The sequence below is a fragment of the Ailuropoda melanoleuca genome, chromosome 1 (assembly GCF_002007445.2).
Source record: "Ailuropoda melanoleuca isolate Jingjing chromosome 1, ASM200744v2, whole genome shotgun sequence".
NCBI classification, from domain to species: Eukaryota; Metazoa; Chordata; class Mammalia; order Carnivora; family Ursidae; genus Ailuropoda; species Ailuropoda melanoleuca.
This window is the reverse complement of record NC_048218.1, coordinates 192,369,553-192,390,807: the sequence shown is the minus strand read 5'-3', so window position 1 is coordinate 192,390,807 and position 21,255 is coordinate 192,369,553. Positions and strand designations below refer to the sequence as shown.

At 55.2% G+C, this 21,255-nt stretch overlaps 1 protein-coding gene across 5 annotated transcripts in view; it reads left to right on the top strand.

The window, feature by feature from the left end:
- Nucleotides 1-21,255, top strand: part of PLXNA4 (plexin A4) — a 537,871-nt gene that overhangs the window by 470,915 nt on the left and 45,701 nt on the right. For 4 of the 5 annotated variants that reach the window (XM_034672299.1, XM_034672298.1, XM_034672300.1 and 1 more), the window contains exons 14-21: nt 2,098-2,215; nt 7,667-7,803; nt 8,962-9,126; nt 12,145-12,238; nt 12,675-12,914; nt 13,583-13,729; nt 14,248-14,482; nt 17,255-17,397. In XM_034672299.1, the coding sequence (XP_034528190.1) occupies nt 2,098-2,215; nt 7,667-7,803; nt 8,962-9,126; nt 12,145-12,238; nt 12,675-12,914; nt 13,583-13,729; nt 14,248-14,482; nt 17,255-17,397 (1,279 nt within the window). Of the gene's footprint in view, nt 1-2,097; nt 2,216-7,666; nt 7,804-8,961; nt 9,127-12,144; nt 12,239-12,674; nt 12,915-13,582; nt 13,730-14,247; nt 14,483-17,254; nt 17,398-21,255 lie in introns of those variants that run through there. The other variant, XR_004629007.1, reaches the window with a different exon arrangement.

Genomic DNA, 21,255 nt, shown 5'->3' with positions numbered 1-21,255 from the left:
TTCTAATGAATTCTGTGAAAGAAAAACAAGACTGAAAACATGAACACCAGAATGTTGACAGTGGTTATTTCCAGGTGGTTCAAATGGGGTGGGATGAGGTGTCTGTATGGCAAGTGTTTTTATGCACTTTCTCTTTTCTCTTTATATTGAACATGCACTAATTATGCTATCTGGATGGGAAAACATGTATTTTTACCAGACTCACCCAGAAATTCTTTCTTTCTAAGAGAGACACAGAACCTAGAGGCCACAAAGTAAAAGAAATACAAGTTAAAAAAAAAAAGTCGCTGATCCACAGACATTTTTAAACTTTAGTGTGGCAAAAGACACTATACACAAAGTTGAAATACAGATGACAAGCTGGGAGAAAATAATTGCAATGCTTACTAGAAACAAAAGTTAATACTCCTCATTCAGCAGCTCCTACAAAAAGACAATTCATTAACAATATAAAGAGACAGCTTCAGACCAGTCAAAGGAAAGGCTATCTAAGGGTTGTTTTTTTTTTTTTTTTACAACCACATGCACATACTTGCAAATATCTGCACCATCACTAGTAATCAGGGAAATAAAAATGACAGCAAAAAAAAAAGCGGGGGATCTTCTTTCCCTATTGGAAAAATTTTCAAAGGATTGATAATATCTAGTGTTGGCAAAAGAGTGAAATAATCTCACTCAATTGCTTTTGACAGAAGTACAAATCCGTAACGACCCTGTGGGACCATTATTTTCCTCCCCCCATCAAACATCACGTACAGAAACAGTGACCCCGCAAGCTCCCCATGCAGAGCCGTATTCTACTAACTGTGCAGTGCTCGAGGCTATGTGTAGAAGTGGGTTCATTTTGCACGGTTGTTTGGAGTAGGAGAAAAATCAGGGCAAGTTACACGTCCGTCAGTAGGAGGCTGGGTAAATACATAGCGGTACAGCCGTGGCATGAAGCGCCACGAGCCGTCGGAAAGCACCAGGAGGGCTGTGCGCGCGGCCACACGGGGCAAGGCCGCACTGGGCTCTGCGGTCAAATGACCGGGGTTTGGGACAGGGGCTGGCTATGTTTCACTTTTATTTTAAAAGCCATGTACATGCTTATATAGGTATGTTTGTATACAATTGTATGTGTGTGTGTGTATGTATATAACACGTTTACATGTGTGCATAATACCAAACACACGTACACACACACATATACACATACATGTGTGCGTATGTGCAAATATACATATTTGGGCAAGTTGCCTAACTTTTCTCTGCCTCAGCTTCTTCATTTGTAAAATGGAGATTTTATACATATTATATATATACTATATATTACATATGTTCGCAAGGACCTAGAGAAAGGTCTATGAGGAGATATATATATGGATATAGATATATAGATATCGATATCAAACTTTGAAGAGAGATTAGGAATGAAGAAAGGGACACTTATTTTTATTGCCACATTTCTGTGCTGTCTTGTTTTCAAGGGGTATGAACAAATTTTGTAATTAAAACAGCATTTTTAAAAGGGACGAATGTACGGTTCTCCTCTACTCCTCCCCCTCCCTGCAAGCAGGAGTCTCTCCTCCCAGCCAAGCACCCAGCTGGGGCTGGGGGTGAAAACGCTCCAGGAAGGCAGTCCATGCAGTAGGAACCCAGTGCCCCTGGGTAAGGGTCTGAAAATATCAAGTCTGCTCTAGGGTCCCTGTCCGATGTGCTGTGGGCCCTTGGAAAGGTCCCTACCTCTCTGGGCCCTGCCAGCTGCGTTCCCTGAGCTGTTTGGCTAAAACGTTCCCTGCCCTCTGATTCACAACTGAGAGGAGGATTCCTGAATGAGGGACTGAGTGTCTGGGGTCAGAACACAGGGATCCTCCCCTGGGCTCCTCCCTTGACAGGGTCTCTCCATGGAGACCCCTGTAGGTTGCATTTCCTCATTTCCCAAGAACCAAAGAGGAGCCTTGCAGGGAAGAATCAGGATGTCTTTCCCCTCCGCCTCCCCTGCCATCCCTGAGACCCTACTGCAGAGAAGGGGCCAGGGAGGTGTGGGGCCTAGAGGAAGCATCTGGGAGTCCTGTGACCCTGCTGTGACCGCGGGGATCTGTCCTCTCTTCCCTGCAGGATCGTGTGTGAGATGGGGGAGGCCAAGCCCAGCCAGCACGCAGGCTTCGTGGAGATCTGTGTGGCAGTGTGTCGGCCTGAGTTCATGGCTCGATCCTCCCAACTCTATTACTTCATGGTGAGTCCTGGCCATCGGCAACCTGCCCGGGCACGGGCCACAGACCGCATGACCATGGTTATGGGCCCGGCTAGACCTCTGTGGGCAGACCCCAAGCAGCTTGTGGGAGTCTCCTGCAGCATGAGAGCACAGCCCTGGAAATCTGAAAGATCGGGTTCAAATCCAAACCCTGCTGTGTCCGGCCCTGACTGCGGGGAAGCTGCCCTGGCTGTCGGCCCTAGCATCCCCCTCGGGCTGAGTGGCAGTGTGTCTGGGCTGGGAGGGGAGCCCTGACTCTGCCACTTACTCACTAGGTGAGCTTTGGGGTGTGGCTTAACCTCCCAGTGTCTTCATTTCTAAAATGGGGGTGATGAGACTTGCATCTCCCCCACAGTATTGTTGGGACAATCACATAAAGTAGACGCGTCCCTTCTCTCATCTCCTGCATGGTTTCTGTGCCCACATGGCTACTGTGCCCCACCTTTTCCAGGCACACTGGCTGCCTTCATTTCTATCCCATCATCCACATTCAGCCCACCTTCCCCACTCACCATCACCCCATCCCATGACCTCCTTAACCCCATCCCTATCCCACACTTCCCCTGCACCCCCCACTCCACCCTCCTCTAGCCACACCATTACCCTTCCCTGCACTCCCTTCCCTTCCCTTCCCCTCTTCCCTACCCTTCCCTTCCCTTCCCTTCCCTATCCTATCCTATCCTATCCTATCCTATCCTATCCTATCCTATCCTATCCTATCCTATCNTCCCTTCCCTTCCCTTCCCTTCCCTTCCCTTCCCGAGGCCTGTCTGCAGAGGTCACCCTGACTGCCACATTCCCTCCAGCCAGGATCCTCGCTGGCCCTGCAGAGGCAGCCCCTGGTGAGGGGTTCCAGGGGGCAGGGCACTGGGGACCTCTCAATCTTATGATGTAGGAGGCACGCGCATCTCTGCTGCCCTGCACACTGCCCCATTTTCCAAACTGTCTTACCATCCAGCTAACTGCTGGGGCTAATGACAGCGGGGATGGGGTAGTTTTCCTCATGATTCCGCCCTGCTTTTGGAAGCTGGGAGCCTGAAGCGATGGACTTTATGCCTGGGCATCAAATGCTCCAGAACACGTCACGGGGAGCCCACTCTTCACCCTCCCTTCCCCCACCCTCCATCCCTCCTTCCCTCTTCGTCCCCTGCCTTCCCCTCCTTTTCCCTTCAACTGACAACTATTTATCACCTGGCATGATCCTTCCCACTAGATTATTTGATAAATATTTGCTTCATTGGTTGAATCATATGATATAATTCGGTGGCCCTGGCTTGTGGGTGTTAGGGGATGACTCAGATGACTCAGGGGGCCCGCAGTCTAGACGGAGAGGCAGAGTGGAGGATGGACGTGTGTGCAGACTCAACTGGGGTGGGGGCCCAACTGCGGAGCCATGTGCCTCAGAGGCCTCCTCCCACCAATGCCCTGCTCTCTCTGCTCCCTGCCCTACTCTTGAAAACCTCCCCTCCTTCTGCACACAGTTGGTCCACGCTGCACACACAGGAACTCACATAGAAGAGCACACATATGTGATGGATTTAACGGGTGTGTAGGCTTACCATCTCTTTAGGATTTGTAGCCCCACCTCCTTCTCAGAAGATCTGAGGAAGGTTCCAGGTGAACCCAGCACACCGGCACACCATCTGCGACACATGAGTACTTCTGTCTAGAGAGAGAGCAGATGTGCTGTGTGTTATGTAGATGTATCCACACAGGATCGTCGATCTAGCCGAGTTGGGATACTGAGGGAGGCAGACGGACAGACCTAGGCAGAGGCAGCACTCCCCAGGTGTTTGGAGGTGTGGCGTGGCATGCCAAACTTGGGCATGAAATCCGGCTCTGAAAGTACCTGGCTGCCGTGGGAACAGGGAGGATGCCTCTGTGTGGCCAAAGCAGGTGCTGGGCTCCCTCCGCCAGTCAACTGCCCCGAGCGGTTGGCACCCTGGGGGTCACTTGGCAGTGACAAAATGGATGGTACTAGGGATGGCAGAAGCTTCCTTCGCATGTTAGCTGTCACTGCCACGTCTCACCTCTGTGACTCCCTCCAAGGCCCCTGACCCCCGGCTGTCCAGCCGTCACCTCCATGACCCAAACGGGCTGCCAGCTCCCACAAATAATGTGTCCCTCTCACTCACCCGTTTCTGTCAGGGGCTTGTCACTGGGCCACAATTCTGGTGGACTGGGGCTCAGCTGCCCTTAATTCCACAGTTCAGCCACCCCTTCACCATGTCCTGGAGTCTTACTTTTCCCATTCTATTCGCTGCTGCAATGACCTCCTTAAATCCCTGACTTTAAGGTGTGAACCCACTCTAATCCATCCGGCCCTGCAGAATACTGTTCCCATCATGTGAGTGCCCACCTCAGGAAGGACCCAGGGCGCTGCCGCCTCCAGCTGCTGTCCATGCTCGCTCCTCGGTCTGGCCCCCCTGTCTAGCCGATCCTATTTCCCAAGGCTTTGCATGGCCTGACCTCTCTCCCTTCTCCATCCCCTTCCCTGCATTGCCCCAGCCATGTCCTCCTCCTTAGTCCAAGCCCCGCGCCGCGCATGAGCCACTCCTTGCGTTTTCTGAATACACAGCCCACAGCACCCATGGTTCCGTGGCTCACTGGGGTTTCCATGGCGTCTGCCCACACAGCCCTGGGTGTGTGGCATCTTGGAGCCCCTGCGCCTCTGTTCAGACCGGTAAGTCTTTGGAGATGAAGCCCTGGCTGTTTACTCCTTTGTTAGCCCCCATGGTGCTTAGGCAGCTCCAAGACTCCCCGCATGTTGGAATCTCCCGAGGGCTTTTACACGAAAGGCGCCGGAGGACCCCCCCCCCCAGCCAAGTCTCACTCTACAGGTGGGGCACAAAGCTCCCAGGAGATTCCAACTCAGCCCAGGCTGCGGACCACTGGCCTAGGAGAAACAGCGTCTATAGTACACATGCCTGTCGAGATCTGGCTTCAGGCTGAATTCTTAAAACGAGCCTATGTCGTATTCAAAAGCCGCTTCTGCCCTCAGGTCAGGCCAGTGTTGCCTGCGTGACCGCCCGCACTCTGGAGCAGGATGTGGTCAGGGCAGGGTATCAAGGCCAGGCCTCAAGGAAGGAGCTGGGTGGAGAGGCAGGATTCATACAAGGCAGAATGTGATGTTCCAGAATCTGGAGTAGGGGGAAGCTGTCCCTGGCAGGAGGTATGGAAGTGCACCGAAAGCTGGGAACAGAAGAGAGGGACAGAAGGGGGTTTGTGGGAAGAGAAGAGGTGAGAGCACAAAGATAGGTCAGGAAAGATGGGAGTTGTTGCCATAAGGCAAAAATGCACTGGTCCAGCGGGGCCGTGGGACTCAAAGATTTGTGTGGCTTTTTTATTTGAGGGGTACCTCTGAGGAGCGGTACTGGACAAGACTTTTAGAGAGGAGACCTCAGTCTCCTCCCCAGTCCCCAGAGTGCATTTAAGGGCCCAGTCACTGCGGCTGCCCCCACTGAGCTCCTAGGGGGCAAGGGTGGGAATGAGGGGAGGTGAGAAGAGACAGAAGGAGCCTCTCTCATGCTCCCCAGCGTCTCAGAGCCTTCGTTGCCTTCCCTCCCCAGTAGGCAGTTTGCAGGGAGCACACAGAAGCCCCAGACTCCTCTGGAGTCCTGAGACCACTAGAGAACCCCTGGGAAGGGGCACGTGGGGCACACAGGAGAGCCCCTTTCCAGGGGTGCCTCTCAGGAGGTGGGGCATGCTGGGGAGCCCCTTCCCAGTGCTGAGGTTAGTCTGGATCTAACTCAGTTTCCCTCCACAAATCAGGCCAGACGCTGAAGTATGGGTTTATTCACCCAAAACCCAACCACCAAGGCCAAGGAGTCAGAATTCTTGGTCTTGTCCCCAGGTCTGTCCCTAGAGATCTCCATGGAGGGAACCTTTCCCTTCCCTACCTCTATCCGGGAGCCAAGTGAAGAGGTGGCAAATAGTACAGAATTTGATTTCCCTGCAAACCCACCGTGAAATATTTATGAAGCATGACTTGAATAATTAATAGTTTCTCACAACTTTAAAACATGTCTCCATATCATCCTCTCCTCACCCCAGAATAATTCCCCGGTCCAGCCGGGCACTGCAGAGCCAACAAGGATTATTCACTCCCAACCCTCCCTAGAACCCCACCCACAGGCTGCCAGAGAGCCTCTTCTTTCCATGTTGCTCCCACCCCCATCTATCTGAACTTGCCTGGGTTTTGACTCTTATCTCTAGGACCACCCTTGCCTTGCACAGACTGCACTCTCTTTCCCTTCCAGACAGTGGGACAAAGGTGCCATTTTGTGGGAGGCAACCCTGAGTTACAGAACCAGAAAACCAGCAGGCAACTTGGGGTAGCTCGTTTTGACCCAGCTCTCTAATTTTATGATCAGAGAGGTCACAGGACTTGTTCTGGGTCACACAGCAAGATCTAGGCAGAGCTGAGAAACCGAGGCTCTTCCCACAGCCTCACCCAACCCTCATCCAGGTCTCCATTTGGGCCAGGAGCAGCTCTGGAATGAAGCATTCCTTAGCTCTGTGGGTGCCGGGGGATGCCAAGCTCGGGATCTGCAGGGACTCAGTGGGCAGTGGGGCGGGTGGGCCCTGCGAGGGTGCGGGGCAGACACTGGGTGCCCCGGTCAGCATGTCACTGGGGCGCCTCCTCTCCTCCTCAGGTGTTAGAGATTGAGGCCTCTCCGTGGGGAGGCGGCCTGCCGGCTGGGAGCCAACTAGATTCAACTTTTGGTGCGGAATTCTTTAAGGGGCAGGGGAGAGAGAAATCTTCATTTAAATGCAGATACAGACTTCTCACCTGGGACTGAGGAAAGTTTTTTCCATTAAAATGCTAATGAAAGAACAAACCGCAACTCCACATCCTCAGCTCACAGGTGCCCCCTCCCCCCATGGCCGCCCGCACTCAATCCGCTGACCCTTCTTCGCTTCTCCTGGGTTTTCCTGGGGCCTTCAGGACCCATCGCTCTGGCCTCTGAGTGTTCGGGCAGCTCTCTGGAAGAGGCCCGTGGAAGGAGCAGATGACCTTCCCAAAAGCAGCTGGAGTGGTGGTAGAGAGCCAGTGTGGAGGAAGATCTCAGACAGACGTGCCACTTTTTAGCTGTGTGGCTTGGGAACGCTGCTTCAGGGCTCTGAATCTCTTCTGTGAAATGGGTAACAATACCTACCCTGTCGAAGGGACTGGGCAAAGACACTATAGAGAGATGGATGAAGAGATAACACCTGCCATTTAAACACCAGCACACAGCAGCTGTTACTATTACTTTACTAATAGAGAGGCATAAACCCTCAGGGTCCAGGACGTTGCTTATCCACACAAAGCCCAGTACAACTCCGTGGGCTCCCTGGGAGGCCACCATCACTGAGCGCCTCCGGGAGCAGGGTGCTGCCTCTTCAGACCCTGTGCCGGTTGTGTCTCACGCCAGATCCTTTCCTACACAGACGCTGACTCTCTCGGACCTGAAGCCCAGACGGGGGCCCATGTCAGGGGGGACCCAGGTGACCATCACGGGCACCAACCTGAACGCGGGCAGCAACGTGGTGGTGATGTTCGGGAAGCAGCCCTGCCTCTTCCACAGGTGACTCTCCTCAGAGCAGGCCTCTTGGGGTCTCACAGCCCGGAGGGTGGGGCCTGCAGGGCTGCCAGAGGGCTGCAGACTTCGGCCTCTTGGAAGTGCTTTCTCCTCCCTGAGAAAGTGGCCGTTCTCTGTGAGGGGGGATTGTATGGGCAAACCTGACTGTGGATGTTTTGGGCTCAGTCCGGAGCCCTGCCAGGCAGCCCTTCCCTAGCTGGGCCATTCCTGCTCTTGCCTGACATTTGGCCTCTGTGCCCCTATACCAGCCACTGTACAGAACCCTCGGGTTCCCCAGGGCGCACTGGGGAATTGAGAGCCCCCGCCCCCTGATGCAGAGCCAGCTGGGACTGCTGAGACGTGCGAGGGGCCCCCTGCCCCAGCTGGCTGAGGCTGAACTTCCCAAGGGCTGCGGCTTTCTCTCTCCCGGTCCCACCCTCCAGGCTCAGAAGGGCACACCTTGCGTAAGCCAGGAGCCTGGGGAGTCGAAGGGAGGCGGGAGGTTCATCTGATGCAGGACTCAGAGACGTGGTGGGTGGTGGGGGTGTGACATTCTTCGGGAGAGCTTTTCCCGGGGCAGAGCTATGCTGAGGCCTGTGGCAGATCGGAAGTCAGGCCAGGGGTAAAGAAAAAGTCCTTCTGACACTTGCTGAAATTGTAAGGAAGAGTTTGCTCAGGACTATTGCAATAGGCGTCAAGACTATCACAAGGGGGAAGAAAGAAATCAGGCTTGACTCCAAATACGGCAAAGACAGCCGGGGGTTTATGGCCAACCAGCAGAGCGAGGGGTCACTGGAGCGAAATTACTAAGAAGCAGCAGCAAGAATAGGAAGAGTCTTGCTAAACCGACTTAACAGGATTCTTGCTGCGGGCAGCCCCAGGGTGACCAGGTATCAAGGATGGGGGGACTCTGGCTGACCTCACTTCGCAGGATTCTTGGGCTTGGCAGGCCCAAGACGGGGCCCAAGGATGAGGCCTTGTTGAAAAGAGGTCTCAGAGGAACCTGTCTACAGTTCAGTGCCCAAGAGAGTCTATGTCAGTAGTGCCTGGAGCTTTCCATCTGTGGCACCATGGAGGTGAATGGGGAGGGCTGGGCGGGTCCTGGCCCAGACCCCTGTCCCCTTCAACAGCCGGGAGCCCAGCCGCATGTCTGCCCTCCCGCAGGCGCTCTCCGTCCTACATCGTCTGCAACACCACGTCCTCAGACGAGGTGCTGGAAATGAAGGTGATGGTGCAAGTGGACAAGGCCAGGATCCACCAGGACCTGTTCTTCCAGTACATGGAGGACCCCACCATCCTGCGCATCGAGCCGGAGTGGAGCATAGTCAGGTAGGCGTGGCCCTGGCCTCGGTTGTCCCTCCTCGATTCTCAAGAGCCAAGGACAGTCTTGGGGCCCAGTTCTGCTTTGAGGACTGATGAACTGGGGCTGGTTCAGAGCACCCCCAAATCAGACCTTCCTGCCAGGGCGCCCTCCTTCCACTGTGAGTACCTCTGAGCAGGCCCCGGCCTCAGAACCCAAGCGCCAATCAGCAGGCGCCCACGGCCCCTCATCTGAGGATTTGGTGCGTGCCCCTGGAGGCCGTGATCCCCTCACAGTGACTGCGGGGGGTGCCAGGCCTGTTCCCAAATATGGGTTGTAATTCCAGTCCCGGAGGAGAAAGAGTAAGATCAGATTCAGCTTCTCCTCGGCCTGCTCTGGAGCAAAAGTGTGTCCTGACCACCAGGGTCCAATGTGGATGTCCATCCTCTGGGCTTCCATAACCTCCTGCCGTCCCTCCGTCATGCTCTGTTGTGACCCCGCATGGTCACTTGCTTTGTCCTTCCCTCTACTGCAAACTCCTCTGGTGGGTCTTGTTCCCATTCTTTCCACTGCTGGCCAGCACAAGCATAGGGAGCCCACGTCCTGGGAGGGAGCGGGGTGTGTGCTCTTACAGAACGACCCTCCAGGGCCACCTGTCGCTCAGCCAGTCACAAGCAGACTTGCACCAGCTGCATACCTTTCCGGCCTCCCCTCTTGAGAGATTCACCAGGGGCTTTGGAATCTCCAGGATCCCTGAGGACCCTCCCAGTCCCCCCGCTTGGTGGAACTCTGGAGTGTGGCATCTCACTTCAGGGATGGAACTGCAGCATGCTCTTGAGGTCCCTGGAGGATCCATCGTAATGGGAAGGTGGGGCAGAGAGCATCCCGACAGTGGGGGCCCCTGCTGACCATTGGGAGACTGCTGAATCAGGACCGAGGGGAATGCAACAGGGCTTGGGGTCAGAAGGAGCGGGCTCAGCCCAGTCGAATGACCTTAAAGGTGACTTCACTTCTCTGGGCCCACGGTTTCTTATCTGTCAGCTCCCTCCTGGGACACACTAGAAGGGCTAAGCCAGTTACACAGGCACAGTGCAGCACCGGGCTCAGCTCTCTCCCACTGCCCTTGACCCAGGCCTCAGCCGCCCCCCTTCCCGGTTGGCTTCAGTTCTAGAGGGCATCTGGTGTCAGGAGGGTAGGGGGAAAGCATGAAGATATGGTCTCCATGGCTGAAGCAGGGGTCAGGGACAAGTCCAGTCTAGAGAATAGTCTTTTAAACGAGGGGTCAGCAAACTCCAACCTGGGGGCCAGATCTGGCCATCTGCCTCCTTTTAGGAATAAAGTTTTATTGAAACACAGCCATGTTCATTCGTATATGTTTTGTCTATAGCTGCTTTCTCACCACAGCAGCAGAGTTGAGTGATTGCAACAGACCATATGGCCTGGGAAGCCTAAAATATTTACTCTTTGGCCCTTTCCAGGAAAGTTTGCCACCCCCGGCCTTATACCCATGAAAGGCAGCCTTTGTGGTGATGAGATTGGGTTGTCCTCAGACGTTACTCGGAAAGACCCAAACTTTTCAAGCTTTAGCCGTGATTTTAAAGGAGATGACAAGGTGCAGAGAGGGGGAAAGGTCTGTAGAAAGCTATTCTGGGATTTGCCCCCAGGGCCCGGTGAATCCAGGAAGTTTGTGCAGCCCTTGGTCTCCTCAAACTCTGCGGCTCTCTGAGGAATCCACAGCCTGGTTTAATTCAGTTCACGGAAATGGAGGCGTCCTTCCTGGCACTCAGTAGCCGACCCTGAGTCATGTTCATAGCAAGAGGGAAGTCAGAAGCACGTTCAGGGCCTGCCAGCTGCCTCTACAGTGTTCTCTGCAGTGAGCAGATTCTCTGATGGGGCGTAGCTCTGCTCACCACAGCCTGGGCTGCTCACGAACGGGGTGGGGGTCGATTCTTAAATGGGGACTGAATTGGTGATTAAGAAGATTGGGAGATGGCCAGATAGCAGAATTTCATTCTGGAACACCGCCACAGAGCCTGTCTGGGTTTTATAGGAATCTTCCTGCGTGCGTGTGTGTGTGCGTGTGTGTGTGCACGTGTGTATGTGCCTTTGCGCGTGCATGTGTGTGGGAGCGGGAGGGCAGGTGGAGGGCAAGAGGAAGCCAGGGAATCATGGGAAGTACAGCGAGGGGCAGAGGCATAGAGCGGCTGACATGCATATGGGTGTCGCGGATTCTCCCCTCGCCAAGCTTATAGCTGTTTCAGATAGTAGGATTCTTCTTGAAGGTACTCTCTGGATTTGGAGAAAGTGATGGCCACTTTCCTTTGAGTAGCCCCCAAGGAAGATAGTCCCTGCCTCAGGTCAGCTTCTCAGAGCCCTGGTTACAGCAATGGCATCCAGGTTTTCTTTGGAAAGTGACACGGAGAGGAATTCTCTGCTCTCTCCTCCTCCGTACCTGGCTGACACCCAGGAGACAGGAGACCTGAGTCCCAGAACATTTGCGGTTTGCATTCCTACATGGGGTTCCTGGGGGTTTGGGTGTCTGCCTTCCCCAGATCTCAGCGGACGGAAGCTTCCAGGGTGAAATTGTAGTGATTGCCGTGGGGAGGAAACCAAGCTTAGCCCCTGGAGGGTCTGGTGGGGGACATCCTGGAGCCAGGCTTTCATTGGGCCAGGGCCAGTGTGGAGATCTCCCTGTGACTGGTGAGGGCTGGGGGAGAGACACGGGGGCTGCAGAGACCTCTGACTTGGGTCAGGAGGCTCCGAAGTCTCCACGGGTGTCTACACTCCAGAGGCGCTCAGTGCAGGACGGCCACAGACGTCTTGTCATCACTGTCGCCCCTTGGCCACTGAAAGCTCTCCTCATCATTATTCTGTCAGTTTGCCATCATTGTCCCCATGAACATTATCACGCCCCCTGGTTATCATTGCCTTTAATGTCGGAGCTCAGCCTGCATGTCATCCTCGTCGTGGTCGTCCTCAAGCGCCATTGCTCTTCCTAGCGCTGTGTTGACACACCTCCTTGTTTTCCTCCCTCCCCGCCCGGTCAGTGGGAACACACCCATCGCCGTGTGGGGGACTCACCTGGACCTCATACAGAATCCCCAGATCCGTGCCAAGCATGGAGGGAAGGAGCACATCAATGTGAGTCCGGGGCTGGCGGGGGCACGGGGCTGCCTACTCCACATGTCACTTTCCCAAAGGGCAGGGGGCGTCCCGAGTAGGGCAGGGGATGTGACAGCCTGGGATGGTGAGATGAGGGAGCAGACAGGAGGGCGTTTTTGTGCCTTGGGGGACAGGCATGGAGGAGCAATCGCTTTGGGGCTTTCCTCTGTCTCTCAGACCCCCCAGTGCTGCTCCTTAGCTTAGAGATACCCTCGTTACCGCCACACCCGCTGTGGGCACAGCGGAGGCAGCTACCAGCTGCAGTGTTCACTCCTTGAGTGCCCAGGTTCTGTGGCCCTGGCTGCAGAGAGGCGAGGACCCGTCCATACCTGTTCAGCACGCGGGGAGCCCTGCTGTGTGTGTTGGGGCTGTGTGGGTCCAGACGCTGCACGGTCTTGCCTCTCTGGCCCTCCAGCTCTGTGAGGTTCTGAACGCCACCGAGATGACCTGCCAAGCTCCGGCCCTCGCTCTGGGGCCCGACCACCAGTCCGACCTGACCGAGAGGCCCGAGGAGTTTGGCTTCATCCTGGACAACGTCCAGTCGCTGCTGATCCTCAACAAGACCAACTTCACCTACTATCCCAACCCTGTGTTCGAGGCCTTTGGGCCCTCGGGAATCCTGGAGCTCAAGCCCGGCACTCCCATCATCCTGAAGGTAGAGTGAGGTCGTGGGCAGGAGGTGGGAAGCAAGGAGGCTGCTGTGTGCAACAGGGAGGCTTTTCAAGTCACAGAGGCCAGAAGTCATGGGCTCCAGCCCGCTATCATCACTGGAGTCCCTAGCCGAGGTTGTCTAATAGTCCAGAGTATGGAAAACACTGTCTCTGAGTTTGGATTGAGAGGCAAGCTCTCTTTAGAGGCCATGCAGACCTGATGAGGACAGCTGGATCCATCCTGGCCATCTGACCCCAAAGCTTCCTTTGTGCCCCGAGTCCAGGACCTGGGAGGTCAAAGGCTCATCCTGCTTCCCCCATATAGCCCTTTGCAAAACACAGTATAGGGTTTCTTTGGAGCGTGGGTAGCAAATTACTCTTAACTCCGGTGACAGTTTGAACCAACTGGTATTGATGGACTATAGCTCTATGTTAAGAAGGATTCTGAGGCTGCGTTTGGATCAGCTGAAGAGCGCCTTGATTACTGACTCCCCACGGAGGAAAGGGGAATGGCAGTGTATGTGTCGCCAGGTTTTTGGACCTCCTATGGAAGGGGGCCTTTCCAGCAGCTCACCAGCAGGACAGGACCTCTGGAGGAGGGGGGATGTGGCAGCCAGCCAGTAGCTATGGTTCTGACTCTGGGGTGCAAACCAGGGCTTTCCTGTCCCGCCAGGGCAAGAACCTGATCCCCCCCGTGGCCGGGGGCAACGTGAAGCTGAACTACACCGTGCTGGTGGGGGAGAAGCCGTGCACCGTGACAGTGTCCGATGTGCAGCTGCTCTGCGAGTCCCCCAACCTCATCGGCAGGCACAAAGTGATGGTGAGCCGGCGGGGCCCCATTCTGGATGGTTTAGGCCTAGGGATGCAGGAGCGCGAGCAGACCTGCAGGGGAGTCTGGCTGGTGCTGCAATGAGAGCAAAGCAAAGCAGCGTGAATGATGGGAGCATCGCCTGTCACCAGCAAGAGACCCTTGCCGGAGGGGCCCATGGCTGTCCCGAGGGGGTCCGCCATATCATGCTCTGTGCCGCAGGCATCGGTCCCTACCCCGGGATGAATCTCAGGGAGCCGCTGATCAAAGTCAGGTCCCGGTTGTGTGCTGTTTCCTTGTGAAGGTGACAGCACTAGTCCTGAGGACTGTGCGGCTTCCCATCTCCGAGCCATCCTGACCCCTCGCCCAGCCCCCACCTCCCCCTCCGCTGGCCTTGTCCACAGACGGCTCTCCTCGCTGGAGCCCTTGCCCCGTCCACCCCGCAGCCAGTTCGTCGCCAGCCTGGGCGGCTCCCCCCCTCCCCCGGCCCCACACCAGTCCCAGCTTCCTCTCGCCTGCTGTGCCCCCAGGCCCGCGTCGGCGGCATGGAGTACTCCCCGGGGATGGTGTACGTCGCCCCGGACAGTCCGCTCAGCCTGCCCGCCATCGTCAGCATCGCTGTGGCCGGCGGCCTCCTGGTCATCTTCATCGTCGCCGTCCTCATCGCCTACAAACGCAAGTCCCGTGAAAGCGACCTCACGCTGAAGCGGCTGCAGATGCAAATGGACAACCTGGAGTCGCGCGTGGCGCTCGAGTGCAAAGAAGGTACTGGCGCCCCGAGACCACGGCCCCGCGCCCGAGGCTGAGCGTGCGCCTCACACAGGCAGGCGGGCTGGGCACCAGCAGGCAGGGCTGGAGGCCGGGTGTCTGAGCTCTAACTCCAGCTCCGAGCTGTGTCCAGACCCAGCCCATGTCCCAGCAGACCCCCCCCTTCCCAGGCCAGGCAGCCCTCCCCTCCCTCGAGGGGCCCCCCTTCCCTCTCTCCCCAGGTCAGGTGGGGGTCAGACCCCACCAGGGCAGTTTGCAGCCCCGAATCTTGGCCGCAGGGGTTCCATGCTCTTCCCTCGGGGTGTCTTGACATGGGGCGTCCAGCAACCTTGAGCTCCCTTCCTTAGGCAGACAGTGCGGCCACAGCACTGATTCGACATTTAGAAGGATGAGGGTTTCCCAGCTTGTATTTTTAAAAATTACCAACACCACCATGATATGACATCAGCAGCACTAAATCCAAGAAGGAAATTTAGGACTCAGACTCTTTTCGCCCCCAGGATATCATTTCGAGAGTCACCCTGGGAGGGTCTGAGTGGGTTCTTTGCTGTAGATTAATTGTCGGGGTCCACCAGGACTGTACCCGGGGCTCTCTCGTCTGCACCAGGGAAGCCGCGGCTCCCTCTGATGGGGAAGGGGGCCTGTCCTATCCCCTCACTACATCCTTAGCTGTCAACACGGCATCTGCCTTGTGGGACTGTTAATTACTGACTTTTATTATATTTACGCTGCTTAATTTTTTTCTCCGCAATGTACTCTTCCCTCTAATTAGGTGTAGTGATTAGAATCTCTTTTATGTGTGGCAGGCGCGAGGCTTTGAATATTGGAGGCGCTTAGTGACTTGAAGGAAAGCTGCAGACCGATAAAAAGCCAACCCCTCCTTCTCCTCCCCGCCAGCTGAGCACCCCAACTGGGAGGGGGCAGAGAGGGGAATGCGAAGCCAGGTTCCTCTCAGAACGTTCTGGGGAAGGAGAAATTAGCAACTAGACAGGGAGTCCAGCCACAGAGTGTCCGTGGAGGCCCCAGGAGAGAGCCCTGGCTTCTGGCTCAGGAGAGAGCTCTCCTGCACTGCTGGGCACAGAGACAGACTTCAAACAAACACACGGAGATCTGCCACGAAAGCATTTGTTGGGGAGCCCAGAGCTGGCCCTCGAACATCTAAGGGGGCAGCTTGGGTCCAGGGAGGGTGACGCCCCAGAGACTTGGCAGTAAGCCAGGACGTCACCCACACACAAACCCAGAAGCGGCCCAGCCTAGGTCCTTCACTGCCTAAACACACACGTGTGCATACACTGCCACACACACTCACCGACATACACACACACTCGATCACTCGTGCGCTCACACATACACACAGGCCCTAATGCCACGCATAGGACACACGTTCCCACATTCCCACAAACACACACGTGCTCCTCACTCAGCACATACAGGACTGTTCGTCAGGGCTTTTGCTGATGGTACAGGCCAAGAGCCTTACCGACTCCTTTCATACACTCGTGGGCACGCACACTGGTGTCAGTTCCACTAGGGACCCCGTGCGTCAGGGTGACCAGGGGTGCGGGACCAGGGTGGCCCAGGGGAGATCCGCGGGAGCCTGTCCAGGGGCCGGGTGGTGTCCCATTGTTCTGTCAAAGAAGCAGCCCTGCTATCCTCAAGGCCCAGAAACCCGAGATCCGGAGGCCCAGGTTGGCACCGTGGGATGCAGCGGGGCCCCCGTCCACAGTGCCCAGGCCAGCCGTGTTGTGTTCGTGTGATCAACAGAGCCCACAAAATACTTCTTCCCGATTCTGGTGTTTATGGAAATATGAAGAAGGACTGTGTAATCCGTGCCCGCTGGCTGGGCTAATCCCTCCCGGTTGGGGGTGAGCGTGCATGTGTGGCAGGCGTGCATGTGTGTCAGTACGTGTGTGTGTGCCCAGGGGCAAGGTGGGGCAGGGAAGGGCCCGGCCCCCCCCCCCCAGCAGTTCTGACTGCCTCCCAGGGTGGAAGGTGGCCTGGGAGGAGGGCTGTGCTCGGGACCGAGTGTGGTCACAGCTCTGGTGCCGTGTCACCACCTGGGCCACGTGCGGGACTTTCTTGGGGGCAAGAGGGAAGGGGGACTTGCGGTTCCATGACCATCGGGAGGCCTGAGCTGCCTCCACGGACAGCTGTGCCCACGTGGAGATCATAAATCACCATTGAGTGGCGTCACCTTGAGGAACAAGGACAAAGATACGCCCGCATATCTATCTGGAAGGAATATGTCAGTGGGGCAGAGCCTTCATCTGGCCCCATCAGGTGGTTTGATGGCTCCTGTGAGCTCCCTGGCCCAGAACTGGGGCTGCAGAAAAGTTTGTTCTTAACTTTTCAAAGGAAGACCACGATAAAAGCGCAGAATTGGGAAAAGACCCTCCACCACTGGAGGGTCTCCCCTCCCTCCCCGTGTCCCTTGTTAGGGGCGTCCCCCCACCCCAGAGCATATTCTGCAAACCCAAACCCTTCATCTTCGGACGGGGAGGCCCTTCAGGTCCCAGCAGCAGGACAGATCTGTGGACAGCCCACCCCCGGCCATGCTTTGGAAGGGATCTGGTCCAAGACCCGCTTCCTTGGGCTACATCTTTCCCCCCTTCCTATGTCCTTCAGCCCAGCTACATAAAACATCCAGCATTGTTCCTGCACATCCACAGCCCACTGACCATGTCTCCCAGGGGCCGGGGTGAGGGTTCTGAGCATTCAGACTCAGGGTCCACCCCCGCTGGCATTCTCACGGGCTTCCCTTTGTGCCAGCTTTTGCCGAGCTGCAGACGGACATCCACGAGCTGACCAGTGACCTGGACGGAGCTGGGATCCCCTTCCTGGACTACAGAACCTACACCATGCGGGTGCTGTTCCCCGGAATCGAAGACCACCCGGTGCTCCGGGACCTCGAGGTGAGAAGCAGTACCCGTGACCGAGCCTTGCCCTGCGAAGGCGTTAGTGTGGAGAAAGGTGTCGACCTTCTGGTGCAGCCACCTCGAGGGGAGGTGAGAAAGCTGAGGCCAGGGAAGGGGTGCGACTGGCCCGAGGCTCCCCCTCTTGTTGGCGCCCACCAGCTGGTCCCTCTATAGGAAATGGGGCCAAGCCAGGGAGGTTCTGAGCAGAGATGGGAGCAGATTTGCGTCCTAGGGGTCCTGGACCCCTTGAGAATTGAATGGAAGTTGAAGAAAAAACTGTACCTACACGGAAAAAACCAGGCAGCGTTGTGAGTGCCTGGGCCCCCTGTTTAGGAAACCACGATATAAGAGATTTCACATAGTCGGTGCTCAATAAGCGTATGTGGGACAGATAAGGGATGCGCTGGGAAGGGAGGTGGGAGCGTGCATGATAAGAACATCACTGTCTTTTGTAGCAGCAGGACCTCATCTTTTGAACATTTTATCCCACTTACTGTCTAGCATGGTACCTGGCTTATGCATATATTCATATTACGCGTTGTTCCAAAAGGGATTTGGGATGACTCATAAAGATAAATACCAGAGAAAAGTGAAAAATACAAATGAGGAAACCCGGGCAAAATAATAATCATAAGGAATAATCGCTATTAGTTAACGGCTCTCTAATCTCCGGGTCCAGTTTTAAGGGCTGCCCGTGTATGTGTGGGTTTAATATCTCACAAGCCGGCTGAAGACCGGGGGCTTATTTGAGAGGCAACAAAGTCCAGGGCTCTGGGGCTACCTGCTGGGAGGGGGTGGGGCCAGGATATGAGTCCCACAGTTGGACTTCAGGGTCTGTGTTCCCCACGACAAGACTCTGCCCGTCGCTGTCCGTGCCTTGCGGCTCTGGATACTTATTAGGATGGAACAAAAATCTCCAGCCAAAGCAACAACAGAGAATAAGACTAATTCCAAGATTTATAGCGTCCATAACATCACAACAGACCCATCGCTCAGCGGTCGCACTGGTTTGCAGCTACTGACCCCTGTGGGAATGGCTGCGTGGGCTGTCCAAGGGGACGTGGCGGCCGTGCCCCTCTGCAGACAGCAGAGCAAGGCCCCAGGGACTTCAGGGCCCACAAGCGTTTCTCCGTAATTGTTGAATACGGTGTGTGCCTGTGTGTGTATGTGCGCGCACGTGGGCGTGCTTCTCTAATGAGGTCACGGGCCCTTCTGTCTGGAGAAGGGTCCCCAGGGCTCCTCAGCGGATAGATACCCAGAGGCACTTCTCGAGGCCGTAGATGGTGGGCTCTGTGTCCTCACTGAGAACATGCCTTTCCCTCTCTCTGTACATCTGCTTGTGTGTTTACATGTCTAAGGCATACACGTGTGTCATATATACAAATGAAAGCACCATCTATACCTGATATTCTAGCCATTCTCTTGGTCTCACTCTTCTTGCCTGTGCCCTCTCTCCTCCTCATTCATTTTTCTCTCCCATTTATCTTTTTCCAGCCTCGTTTACACTTGCTTCAAAATCCCAGGGTGTTTAGTCCACTGAAGACTATGGCCTTTCACTATGCACTTGCATCTCCAGAGAGTCTCAGACTCTTAAGCCTGGCGTGGCACACACACCCAAGGACAGTACGCTCCCAAGGACCGCCCAGCGTGGTGGCAGGAGAGTTATAGGGCTCATTCTTCCACAGGATCTCACAGGCAGTTGTGCAGGTTGGACACTGCAGTGCTCCAGATGGCATCATTCATAGGTGACGCCTCTTGGAGTTGCTCAGTGCACAACCTGCCTCACTGTCTACAGCAGCCCTGTTCACTGAAGACCAGAGTACAGATGATTCCTTCTCATTGCCCCTGTAAACCTTACCGAGTCCTTTGCTGAAAACTGGTGGAGTCCCTACCCAGCTGTACTTCTTCAGGCTTCCCTCAAGGTCAGTTTCCTGCGAGAAGCGAGACGAGGCTGCTGCCCAACTCCTAGCCTTGTTCTTCAGGGAGGCACACAGCCAGGAGCCCAGCTCAGCAAATCAGACTCAACAAACAGCAACCCGCAACACCCTCCCCCCTGCCCTCAGAGCCTTGGGTGGAGCCAGCTCCCTGCTTCATTGCGCGGCTCTGGTCCTGTCTGCCTAGCTTGCCGACACGAGACACCCCCAAACAGAGGCTTCTGGGGAAAAGACTCCACTGTCTGCCAGGAAACTTCAAGAGCTATGGTTCAGCACCATCTTAGAGACCCATAATGTCTCGACTTCACCATGACACCACCTACCCCACGGCTGAACACACATGAGGGCACCCCCAGAGCCGCTCCACCAGGAGTCTCTGACTCCCCTCATCCGTCTGCCCGTCACAGGGAGGGCCTCAGAAGAAGGTCTCTGAGAATCGGGGCTGCTGGGCTGTAGTCACATGAGCAGCCTGTATGACTGACTTCCGAGTCGTGCAGTGCACAACCACAGGTTGTGGGTGGATACCCTGCCCCTGCCCCAGACCCCTCCTATGGCCCCCATTACAAATTACATCCGAATCTGGCATGTTAACGTTTCCCCGCAAACCCGAGTCTCCTCTCTCCTTCCTTGCCTTCATCACAAGGGGAGACTTCTAGTTTCCAGCCCCCTGCTCATGAGGGAGTTTGCAGCCCCCTTCACTAACTTCCCTGAGTCGGAGCCCACAGGATGGCCAGTTGTCAGGCACAGGCTCCGAATTAAACAGGTCACACAGCTTTTCTTGTTCCAAATTGTGGTAAAATACGCTTCACAGAAAATGGACGATTTCAGTGGTTTTTACATGTACAGCTCAGAGGCAGTAAGTACATCCATGTGGGACCATCCCCTCCATCCGTCTCCAGAGGTTTTCATCTTCCCCCGATGAAACTCTGTCCCCGTTAAACACTAACCCCCATCCCCTCCCCCAGAAACCACCATTCGACCTTCTGTCTCTGTGAATGTGACAACACAGGGCCCCTCATGTCAGTGGGATCATATGGTGTTTCTCCTTTTGTGACTGGTTTATTTCACTTAGCAAAGTGTTTTCAAGGTTCACCCCTATTGTAGCCTGTGACTGAATTTCTTCTCTTCTTAGCCTGAGTGATAGTCCGTCGTATGTATGCACCACGGTTTTTCTGTCCATCTGTCAGCAGCCACTCGGGCTGCTTCTGTCTCTGGGCTACTGTGGGTGCTGCTGCTGAGAACATGGGTGTACACGTGTCTGTTTGAGCTCCTGCTCCCCGTCCTGTGGGTATATACCCAGAACATACGGCTTTTCATTTCCGTGAAACTCGCTCTTTAATTGACAGAAATCCACTTTTACGATCCCACACTGGCCCGGGGCTCAATGCGATCCAGAGTCCTATGCAAGATCCAGGGATATTGCCTGGATTGCCCTTTTCTGATTTGTTTCCAGCCCCATCTTACCACTGGAATAGTTTCTCCCCGTTGGCTTCCTGAGTATGAAAATATTCCCAGGGAAGCCATTGACTAATCGAAAGCAATGTTTCCCAACTTTTTCAACCATGAGTCTAGCTGCCCACTGGCTGGGCCTGAGCCGTAGATGTGTGAGAAGAAGGAGGTGTTCTCTGAATTTAGTCTGTCCTGACACAGGTCACAGTCCCCCCTCCTTTGTGACCATCTGTTGAAGGCTGGGCGTGTGGGTAAGGGGCTGTCTAGGCACTGGACACACACCGATTCTTTAAAAACAAGGAACAAACAGTAACCACACACCCCATTCTCAACCTATCCATGTCTCCTAAACTCTAACCTGTTGGGTTACAATTAAAATCTACTATCCAGTTTTATACTCACAGGCTTCCACTAAGTTATCGAACCATCTGGTGAATAGAGTTTTGTTTTGGAGCGGCATTTGCTTAGAGAG